This window comes from Tachyglossus aculeatus, chromosome 7 (assembly GCF_015852505.1).
Source record: "Tachyglossus aculeatus isolate mTacAcu1 chromosome 7, mTacAcu1.pri, whole genome shotgun sequence".
NCBI classification, from domain to species: domain Eukaryota; kingdom Metazoa; phylum Chordata; class Mammalia; order Monotremata; family Tachyglossidae; genus Tachyglossus; species Tachyglossus aculeatus.
Genome location: NC_052072.1, coordinates 53,074,846 through 53,086,387, shown reverse-complemented (window position 1 = coordinate 53,086,387; position 11,542 = coordinate 53,074,846). Strand labels below are relative to the sequence as shown.

At 43.8% G+C, this 11,542-nt stretch overlaps 1 protein-coding gene across 9 annotated transcripts in view; it reads right to left on the bottom strand.

Annotated features, from left to right (window-relative positions):
• LOC119930482 (UDP-glucuronosyltransferase 1A1-like) overlaps positions 1–11,542 on the bottom strand; it is a 122,687-nt gene that overhangs the window by 2,336 nt on the left and 108,809 nt on the right. For all 9 annotated transcript variants that reach the window (XM_038748813.1, XM_038748811.1, XM_038748810.1 and 6 more), the window contains exons 2-4: positions 10,618–10,749; positions 6,389–6,476; positions 345–564 (exon numbers count right to left, since the gene is read on the bottom strand). In XM_038748813.1, the coding sequence (XP_038604741.1) occupies positions 345–564; positions 6,389–6,476; positions 10,618–10,749 (440 nt within the window). The remainder of the gene's footprint in view (positions 1–344; positions 565–6,388; positions 6,477–10,617; positions 10,750–11,542) is intronic.

Below are 11,542 nucleotides of genomic sequence, written 5' to 3'. Positions count from 1 at the left end.
AACGACAAACAGACACATTCCTTCCCACAGCGAGCTCACAGTCTAGAGGGGAAGTCTAGAGGAGGAGACATGACAATAAAACCAAAGGTTGCTTTTACAACTGACCTTCTGAACAGAGGGATTTTTTTTCAGCAAAAGCAAAAGGAAAACCCTCACATTAACCAGATTCTGACCAGAAAATGAACAAGCTCAGCCCTTCCAAATTATTCTAGGTCTCCATGGTGGATGGTACAAAATCAGAGATGGTTAATGCAATACAAAGGGAAACTAGAGTCAAGAGAATTACTTTAAGCTACATTTTAGAATCTGTGGAATATACAAAACCCTCCTTTCCTTTCCCTTACCTTTTGTCAGTAATGACTTTTTTCAGGGCATTGCTTAACTCTTCAGTTGTCATCTCCAGGACATTCAGAGTCACCCCTGCTCCTCGGGACTCTATGCGTACAGCATTATCCATTTGATCACCAAATAATGGCAACAACACCATTGGAACTCCATTACATATTCCCTCATATATGCCATGGGAGCCAGCGTGAGTAACAAAGGCCCGGGTCTTGGGGTGAGCTAAGATAAGAAAAAAAAAAGACAGGGAGATTATAGTGTGTGGTTTGGCTATACACTATTGATATACTACATCTCTTCCTCTACTCTGAGTCTTAGACTTCCAGACGGCTCAAGTTGATTCAGCCTCATTTGGGTGCAATCAATCAATGGTAAGTATCGAGTGCCTACACTGTACTAAGCCCTAGGGAGAGTGTCACAGAAACGAGACTCACATTCCTATTCCTCAAGGAATCTGCTGAAAGCCTTTTTTTAAAATAACACTTAATGAGTGCTTACCATGTATCATAGATATAAGTTAAATAAGTCAGTTACAGTCCCCCTGGGGCTCACAGTCCAAATAGGTGGGAGAACAGGTATTGAATCCTCATTTTGTAGTTGAGGAAACTGAGGCACAGATAAGTTAAGTGACTTGCCTAAGTTCACTTAGCAGAAAAGTAGCTGAGGCAGGATTAGAATCTAGGTCCTCTGCCTTCCAGGACCCTGCTCTTTCTACTAGGCCATGCTGCTTCCCTTAAATCCACCCGCAACTTGTGGTTGTTTCATGGTATTTGTTAAGTGCTTACTATTTGTCAAACACAAGTCTAAGCACTGAGGTAGATAGAAGTGAATTAGATCCATCAATGTCCCTGTCCCCCATGGAGCTCACAGTCTAAGTAGGAGGGAGAACAGCTATTTAATCCTCATTTTACAGTTGAGGAAACTGAGGCACAGAGAAGTTAAGTAACTTGACAAAAGTCACACTGCAAGCAATTGGCAGCACCAGGATAAGGACCTAGGTCCTCCAACTCCCAGGCTATGCTCTTTCCACTAGGCCCCGCTGCTTCTCTGCACTAATTGATCAATCTGATGTGCTTTGTGTTATTCCTTCAATTGACAGCCAGCCTGACAACCAGTTTTGGAGCTGACTGTCACCCCAGATATCGGCATTGGTCAGAGATTTCTGACCAGTCCGAGATGGTCCCAGGCCAGAGATTTTTCTGATCAGAAGGGGAGTGTCCTGTCCCTGCCCCTAACTATGACTATGGAGCAATGGTTCCCAGAGAATTAACCATGAAGCACTCTGAATCTGAGACTGTCAGCACACCATCTCCTCGGCCTTTCACAATGAAAATTCCCATCCCAGGACCCACTTTTGGAATTCTACTGCCATCAGCATGGCTCCGTGGAAAGAGCCCGGGCTTTGGAGTCAGAGGGCATGGGTTCAAATCCCGGCTCTGCCACTTGTCAGCTGTGTGACTTTGGGCAAGTCACTTAACTTCTCTGGGCCTCAGTTCCCTCATTTGTAAAATGGGGATGAAGACTGTGAGCCCCACGTGGGACAACCTGATTACCTTGTATCTACCCCAGCGCTTAGAACAGTGCTTTGCACATAGTAAGCGCTTAACAAATACCAACATTATTATTATTATTATCTGCTCACCTGAGCAGGTGCACTTGATCTTCTAGACTGTGACCCCGTTGTTGGATAGGGACCGTCTCTATGTGTTGCCGACTTGTACTTCCCAAGCGTTTAGTACAGTGCTCTGCACATAGTAAGCGCTCAGTAAATACGACTGAATGAATGATCCCTTTTTCCTCATCTCACCCCACCTCCCCATTGCCTCAACTCACTCCCTTTGCTCTTCCCCCCGTCCCCGCCCCCCAGCACTTGGGTATATATGTATATATCTATAATTCTATTTATTTATATTAACGCCTGTTTACCTGTTTTGATTTGTATATATCTGTAATTCTATTTATTTATATTGATGCTATTGATGTCTGTTTACTCGTTTTGATGTCTGTCTCCCCCCTTGCCCATTGTGGGCAGAAATTATCTCTCTGTGGCTGAACTGTACTTTCCAAGCACTTTGTATAGTGCTCTGCACACAATAAGCCCTCAATAAATACGATTGAATGAATAAATTCATTCATTCAATAGAATTTATTGAGTGCTTACTGTGTGCAGAGCACTGTATTCAGCACTTGGAAAGTACAATTTAGCAATAAAGAGAGACAATCCCTGCCCACATCGTGCTTACAGTCTAGAAGGGGGGAGACAGTCATCAAAACAAGTAAACTGGCATCAATATAAATAAATAGAATTATAGAGATATACACATCAAAAGAAGTAAGCAGGCATATATATATATATATATATATATATATATATAAATAGAATTATAAATGTACACGCATACATATATAGTGTGTGTGTGCATATATATGTATACACATATACATATATATCTATATACATATATTCATTCATTCATTCAATCATATTTATTGAGCACTTACTGTGTGCAGAGCACTGTACTAAGCACTTGGGAAGTACAAGTTGGCAACATATAGAGACGGTCCCTACCCAACAGTGGGTTCACAGTCTAGAAGGGGGAGACAGAGAACAAAACAAAACATATTAACAAAATGAAATAAATAGAATGAATATGTACAAGTAAAATAAATAAATAGAGTAATAAATACATACAAACACATATACATATATACAGGTGCTGTGGGGAGGGGAAGGAGGTAAGGCGGGGGGATGGAGGGGGGAGGAGGGGGAGAGGAAAGAGGGGGCTCAGTCTGGGAAGGCCTCCTGGAGGAGGTGAGCTCTCGGTAGTGCCTTGAAGGGAGGAAGAGAGCTAGCTTGGCGGGTGTGCGGAGGGAGGGCATTCCAGGCCAGGGGGATGATGTGGGCCGGGGGTTGACGGTGGGACAGGCGAGAACGAGGCACGGTGAGGAGATTAGCGGCAGATGAACGGAGGGTGCGGGCTGGGCTGTAGAAGGAGAGAAGGGAGGTGAGGTAGGAGAGGGCGAGGTGATGGACAGCCTTGAAGCCGAGAGTGAGGAGCTTCTGCCTGATGCATAGGTTGATTGGTAGCCACTGGAGATTTTTGAGGAGGGGAGTAACATGCCCAGAGCATTTCTGGACAAAGACAATCCGGGCAGCGGCATGAAGTATGGATTGAAGAGCAGAGAGACAGGAGGTTGGGAAATCGGAGAGGAGGCTGATACAGTAATCCAGACGGGATAGGATGAGAGCTTGAGCGAGCAGGGTAGCGGTTTGGATGGAGAGGAAAGGGTGGATCTTGGCAATGTTGCGGAGGTGAGACCGGCAGGTTTTGGTGACGGCTTGGATGTGAGGGGTGAATGAGAGAGTGGAGTCAAGGATGACACCAAGGTTGCGAGCTTGTGAGACAGGAAGGATGGTAGTGTCATCAAAAGTGATGGGAAAGTCAGGGAGAGGGCAGGGTTTGGGAGGGAAGACAAGGAGTTCAATCTTGGACGTGTTGAGTTCAGTCTTGGACATTCCTAATTCCTATTTTACAAACAAAGTAACTGAAGCCCAGAGAAGTTAAGTAACTTACACAAGGTCATACAGCAGACATGTGGTGGAGTGGGAATTAAAACCTAGATCCTTCTGACTCCCAGATTAATGCTCTAGCGGCTAAGCCACGCTGCTTCTCTTGACTTTTAGACTTGAGTGGATGGAGGGGTGGAAGAAGGGTTTTCACAGTTAAGCCCACAGAAGCATCTCTCTGAGGGTTCCACATCAACCAGCCCATTACCTCATTCCACAAGGAAGAGTTGGGGTTCATTATTGTTTTCTGATTGATAGTATTCATTCATTCAATCGTATTTATTGTGCACTTACTGTGTATAGAGCACTGTACTAAACTCTTGGAAAGTACAATTCAGCAATAATGAAACAATCCCACCCACACTAGACTTAGTATGCCGTATCATAAATGTCAATAAATGGCTGAGCACCTGTGAGGTTTTTTATGCCTGACTTGTCTAAGCTATTTAGTCAAGCAAGCCTCTTCCATCCCATTCTGTGCTGTTCAGACAACCTATCCTCCCTACTCTTCAACTAGAACAGCTGTGGAATGGGAGAATCAATCAGTGGTACTTAATGACCCTCACTGAGAATGAGATGAGGCTCAGTGGAAAGAGCCCGGGCCCTGGAGTCAGAGGTCATGGGTTTGAATCCCGGCTCCACCAATTGTCAGCTGTGTGAATTTGGGCAAGTCACTTAACTTCTCTGGGCCTCAGTTCCCTCACCTGTAAAATGGGGATTAAGACTGTGTGCCCCACATGGGACAACCTGATCACCTTGTATCCCCCCAGCACTTAGAACAGTGCTTTGCACATAGTAAGCACTTAACAAATACCATCATTATTATTATTATTATTATTGAACAAATTATAGCTGTAATTTATTTATTTATGTTAATCCCTGTCATCCCCTCTAGATTCTTAGGCCTGTTGTGGGCCAGAAATGTATATGTTGAATTGTTATATTGTATGTTGTTTTATTGCCAAGATGTTGTTTTATTGCCAACATATTGTATGTTGTTACATTGCCAAGATCCGCCCTTTCCTCTCCATCCAAACTGCTACCCTGCTCATTCAAGCTCTCATCCTATCCCGTCTCGACTACTGCACCAGCCTTCTCTCTGATCTCCCATCCTCGTGTCTCTCTCCACTTCAATCCATACTTCACGCTGCTGCCCGGATTATCTTTGTCCAGAAATGCTCTGGGCATATTACTCCCCTCCTCAAAAATCTCCAGTGGCTACCAATCAATCTGCGCATCAGGCAGAAACTCCTCACCCTGGGCTTCAAGGCTGTCCATCACCTCGCCCCCTCCTACCTCACCTCCCTTCTCTCCTTCTACTGCCCAGCCCGCAACCTCCGCTCCTCCACCGCTAATCTCCTCACTGTACCTCGTTCTCGCCTGTCCCGCCGTCGACCCCCGGCCCACGTCATCCCCCGGGCCTGGAATGCCCTCCCTCTGCCCCTCCGCCAAGCTAGCTCTCTTCCTCCCTTCAAGGCCCTGCTGAGAGCCCACCTCCTCCAGGGGGCCTTCCCAGACTGAGCCCCTTCCTTCCTCTCCCCCTCGTCCCCCTCTCCATCCCCCCATCTTACCTCCTTCCCTTCCCCACAGCACCTGTATATATGTGTATATGGTTGTACATATTTATTACTCTATTTATTTATTTATTTATTTATTTATTTTACTTGTGCATTTCTATCCTATTTATTTTATTTTGTTGGTATGTTTGGTTCTGTTCTCTGTCTCCCCCTTTTAGACTGTGAGCCCACTGTTGGGTAGGGACTGTCTCTATGTGTTGCCAATTTGTACTTCCCAAGCGCTTAGTACAGTGCTCTGCACATAGTAAACGCTCAATAAATACGATTGATTGATTGATTGATTGATTGATTGATTATTGTACATGAGAAGCAGCATGGCATAGTGGATAAAGCACGGGCCCGGGAATCAGAAGACTGTGGGTTCTACATCTGGCTCTGCCACTTGTCTGCCTTTTTGACCTTGGGCAAGTCACTTCAGTTCTCTGTGTTTCAGTTACCTCATCTATTAAAATGGGGAATGAGACTGTGAACCTCATTTGGGATAGGGACTCTGTCCAACCTGATTTGCTTGTATCCACCCCAGTGCTTACTGCAGTGCCTGGCAAACAGTAAATGCTTAACAAATACCACAATTATTATTATTACTCTCCCAGAAGCTTAGTACAGTACTGAAAGCTCTCTATAAATATGAGTGACTGATTATAACTTCACCACCACCAGACCACTTGTTCATCCCCCTCTTTCAAAGCTTCAGTGGTCTCATCCAATAATAAGGACACAAAATGTACCTTTTGCCTCCTCAGGACAGTCTGCTCCCTGAGTTGAGGAGGGAAATTGCTGCATTATGCTGTTGCCAACCATCCAGAGAGGATGCTTCCGCTTTATTTCCTTACATTCTCTTCAAGCTCAACTCACTTTAACTAATAAACCAAATATCCTCCCACCTTAGTCCCCATCATACCAAGCAGATCATTCTGAGGTAGCCACTTCACAAGTTTGGTGTTTTTTGCAAGATTTGCTGGTGGTGTTCCAGTATACCTCCAGAGGACCTCAGGGAAGAACAAAGAACAGCATTAAAATGAAGCAGTAGATCTTTCAACACAGTCACCATTGGAGCTAGAAAACTCTGAAAGAAGCTCTTGAGGAGACTAACAGAAAAAAAAATATCAAGGCTGGGAAAAAGAATAAGATCATGTTGAAATATTTAACTATTGAAGTCATAACATATTTAGTTATTGCAGTCTCATAAGAGAAGCAGCATGGCCTAGTAGGTAGAGCCCTGTGCTAGGATTTAGAAGCACCTGAGTTCTAATCCAGGCTCCACCACTTGCCTGCTGTGCAATCTTGGGCAAGTCACTTAACTTCTCTGTGCCTCAGTTACCTCATCTTGAAAATGGGGATTAAGACTGTGAGCCCCTTGAGAAACATGGATTGCGTTTTACTTGTTTAGGTTGTATCTAGTCCTAGAGTGAAGGATACCTTAAGGGACGTTTCAGATGCATCAGCGTTTTGTCATTTGCTAGAAAGAAAAAAAAAAACCAGTACAATAGTTCTTTATATTATCCAAAATGATTGGGAGCCTCTTAGTGAGAGTGTTATTAAACAATCAATAATTGGCACAAATAGCTTTACAAACTTACTGAGGCAGTCACCATTACCAAATTTGACTTCTCCTTAGGAGACACAAGAAAACCTAGTAATATGAAATCAGTCCTTCAGACTCTCAGAAGGCTCTAAATGAGTTCAGAGTAAAGTTGAATTGGAAGTGAAGGAGCTGAACACTTAATATTGAAAAGTTACATTTCTAACCAGCAGAAGACAGGAAAATTTAGGCAGAGATAAATTGTAAGCTCCTCAAGGGGAGTGATCATGACTAGAAGCACTCTCATACTCTCCCAAGCACTGAGTACATACAGCAGGCATTCAATCAATCAATCACTGTGCTATACTAAGTACAATAAAGTAGGGAGACATGATCCTTGCCTGCAAGGAACTTACAATCTAGCAGGGGAGAGAAACATTCAAGAGTATAAAGACATGTATATAAGTACTGTGGGTGGAAGTGGAATGATTATCAAATGGGTGAGTAGACCCAAGTGCGTAAGTGACATCAAAGGGAGGGAGATTAGGGTAGGCTTCCTGGAGGAGAATAGATTTTAGTAGGGCTTGAAGATGGGGAGTGTTGAGGTCTGTCAGACATGAAGGGTTAAGGTTTTCTGGGCATAAGCAGCTACAGTGAGACAAGGCTGAGGCACAGAGGGTAGGCTGGTGATAGAGAAGTGAGATTTCAAGCTGAGTTGTAGCTGGAGATGAATGAAGATAGACAGGAGGAAGAGAGCTGATTGATTCCTTAAAGCCAAAGGTGAAGAGTTTCTGACTGATGTGGAAATCAAGGGACAACCATTGGATGTTCTTGAGAAATGAGGAGATGTGAACTTAACATTTATGTAGAAAAATGATCTGAGCAACAGAGTTAAGCATTGATTGCTTAGGGGAGAGGTTGAATGCAAGAAAGGGAGGAGGCTGAAGCAGTATTCGAGATGGGGTATGACAAATACTTGGACCAGTGTGTTAGCACTTTGGACAGAGAGGAAGGGGCAAATAGAGGGGATGTGAAAATAGACCTAGCTCATCCCTAGACTGTAAGCTTGTTATGGACAGGGGACGTGTCTGCTAATTCTGTGTGCTCTCCCAATCGCTTAGTACAGTGCTCCGCACATAGTAAGCTCTCAATAAAAATGTTTGATTGCTTGATTGATTGATTTGGTGACTGACTGAATATGTGGGTTGAAAGAGAGAGATGAGCCCAAAATAATGCCAACATTATGGGCTTATGAGACAGAAAGGTTGGTGGTGCTGTCTGTAGAGATGGGAAAGACAGCGCTAGAGTTGGAAGACGAGGAGTTCTGTTTAGAACATGTTTAGTTTAAGTCAGAGTAGAGATGTCCTGAAGGCAAGGGGGATATGTGAGGCTTCAGAGAAGAGAATTCAGGCCTGAAGAGGTAGATTGGGGAATTATCCACTTAGAGATAGTAATCGAAGCTGTGGGAGTGGATGAGTGCTCTAAGGGACTGGGTGTAAGTGAAGATTAGAAGCGGTCCCAGAACTGAGGTTTGAGGGTCCCCCAGTTAGGAGGTAGGAGGCAGAGGAGGAACTAGAGCAAAGATTGAGAAATAGGAGCCAAAAGGGTAGTAGGAGAACCATGAGAGGACAGTGTCCACAAAACTAAGGTTAGATGGTGTTTACAGGAGAACTGGGTAGTTTGAAGCATCAAAGGCAGCTGAGAGGTCCAGAAAGATTAGAATGGAGTAGAATCTGTTGAATTTGTCAAGGAGGAGGTCAGTAGTGACCTTAGAGAGAGCAGCTTCAGTGGTGAAGTGTGGCAGAAGCCAGATCAGAGGGGATCGATGAGAGAGTCAGAGAAGAAGTGAAGGCGGAGTGTGTAAACAACTTGTCTGAGGAGTTTGGAAAGGAATAATAGGAGGGAGATGGGTAATTCATTCATTCATTCAATCGTATTTATTGAGCGCTTACTGTGTGCAGAGCACTGTACTAAGTGCTTGGGAAGTACAAGTTGGCAACATATAGAGATGGTCCCTACCCAACAATGGGCTCACAGTCTAGAAAGGGGAGACAGACAACAAAACAAAGCATGTGGACGGGTGTCAAGTCATCAGAATAAATAGAAATAAAGCTAGATGCACAACATTAACAAAATACATAGACTAGTAAATGTGTACAAGTAAAATAAATAGAGCAATAAATCTGTACAAACATATATACAGGTGCTGTTGGGAGGGGAAGGAGGTAGGATGGGGGGATGGGAAGGAGGAGAGGAAAAAGGCGGCTCAGTCTGGGGTAATAACTGAAGGGACAAGAGGGGCCCAAAGAGAGAGGTTTGAAAGACACAAGGGAAGAAGCCATTGCAAAGTGAATGATTGAAGATGACTGTTGGAAAGAAGAGATGAGGCAGGTTTTTTTTAATAAGGTGTGAAGTGATAGGGTTAGAGGCAAACATGGAGGGTGTAGATTTTGAAAGGAGGCAGGAGATCTCCTCCTGAGGGATGGCTGGGAAGGATGAGAGTGTGGATATGGTCAGGGGTGAGAGTGAAATGGAACTGGAGAGATGACGGAGAAATTTCTAGGGAGTTCACGCTTGATGGTTTCAATTTGTAGATGAAATAGATGAGTCTTGGTCCATTTTTTCAGTAGAGATTATGCTCCTTCACACAAGAGCAGCGTGGTTTAGTGGAAAGAGCACAGACTTGGGAGTCAGAGGTCATGGGTTCTAATCCTGCTCCACCATTTGTCAGCTGTGTGACTTTGGGCAAATCATTTAACTTCTCTGTGCCTCAGTTACCTCATCTGTAAAATGAGGACTAAGACTGTGAGCTTCATGTGGGACAACCTGATCACCTTGTATCCCCCCAGTGCTTAGAACAGTGCGTTGCACGTAGTAAGCACTTAACAAATACCATCATTATCTTTATTGAGTGCTTACTGTGTGCAGAGCACTGTACTAAGTGCCTGGGAAGTTGGGAGGCAGCGTGGCTCAGTGGAAAGAGCCCGGGCTTTGAAGTCAGAGGTCATCGGTTCAAATCCCGGCTCTGCCACTTGTCAGCTGTGTGACTTTGGGAAAGTCACTTCACATGTCTGGGCCTCAGTTGACTCCTCTGTAAAATGGGGATTAAGACTGTGAGCCCCACGTGGGACAACCTGATCACCTTGTAAATTCCCCAGCGCTTAGAACAGTGCTTTGCACATAGTAAGCGCTTAATAAATGCCATCATTACTATTATTATCATTATTATTATTTATTATGCCACCATCACCAGAGGCAAGAGGTGGGGATGTGAGGAGGTGGAGTTTAAGGAGGGCATTAAAAGTCAGAAACAGTTAACATGGGCAATGGGCATGGGAGTCAATAAGGGAAGAAAAGTATTGTTGCTGCATAGAAGAGAGGCAGAGTTTTAGGAGGTGAGGATGAGTTAGAGATCGACAGGTATAGCCAAATGCCTCAATTTTCACCAGCAGTGCTCCACAGCCTGAGCACATAGGTGGAGGAGACATACTCAATTAGTCCAAATGATGGATTAATTGAGATAGAGAGACAGAAAGATGGAAAGAAGGACAAGAATAGAGAGATAGAAAGACAGAGACACACACAGAGAGAAATGGGCTTTTTCTTACGGTTTGAGGTACTCGTCCCAAAGCTTCAGCAATTTCCATTGCTTTCTTCTCTGGAATTTCTGAGACCATTGAACCCAAAGAGAAGACCACAATTCCATGTTCCCCAGAATCATTCACAAAGTTCTGAAATTCCTAGAAAGAAACAAAAACAAATGATTTTATTTTTCTCTTATAATGTATATATCAATAATTATTGCTAGCAACCTTATGCTCCTGGTGCAAACTTTTTTTAAGGAAAGAAAGAGCATCAAAAGACATGGTAAACCTAGAGAGAAAAACATTCACTGGTAAAACACATCCCTATATAACTAGACCAATATCATACAGCTTTACCATAATAATAGTCATGATACTTGGTGAGCACTTACTATGTGTCAAGCACTGTACTAAGCGCTAGGGTAGGTACAAGTTAATCAGGCCCCACAAGGGACTCACAGCCTTAGTAGGAGGGAGTATATAAATCCCCATTTTGCAGATGGGGGAACTGAAGCTCAGAGAAGTTAAGTGACTTGCCCAAGGTCACACAGCAGGCACATGGTGAAGCCGGGATTAGGATGCAGGTCCCTGACTCCGGCCTGTGCTCTTCAATCAATCAGTCAATCAATCAATCGTATTTATTGAACGCTTATTGTGTGCAGAGCATTGTACTAAGAGCTTGGGAAGTACAAGTTGGCAACAACTCTCTTCTCACTAGGCCATGCTGCTTCCCATACCATACTAAAAAGAACATAGGTCTCTGTGAAAGTGAAAAGCTCTTCAAGTGCTAGTATGGTACATACCATTTATTTATATTTGAATCAATGAAATAAAAGGGCCTTTTAAGCAGTAATTTATCTACTTTCAGTATTCAGAAATAAATACACTGACTTTTTCCAGGCAGTGTGGAACTGAGGAGCATGAGAAAAACTCAGCAGGGAAGTGGAGA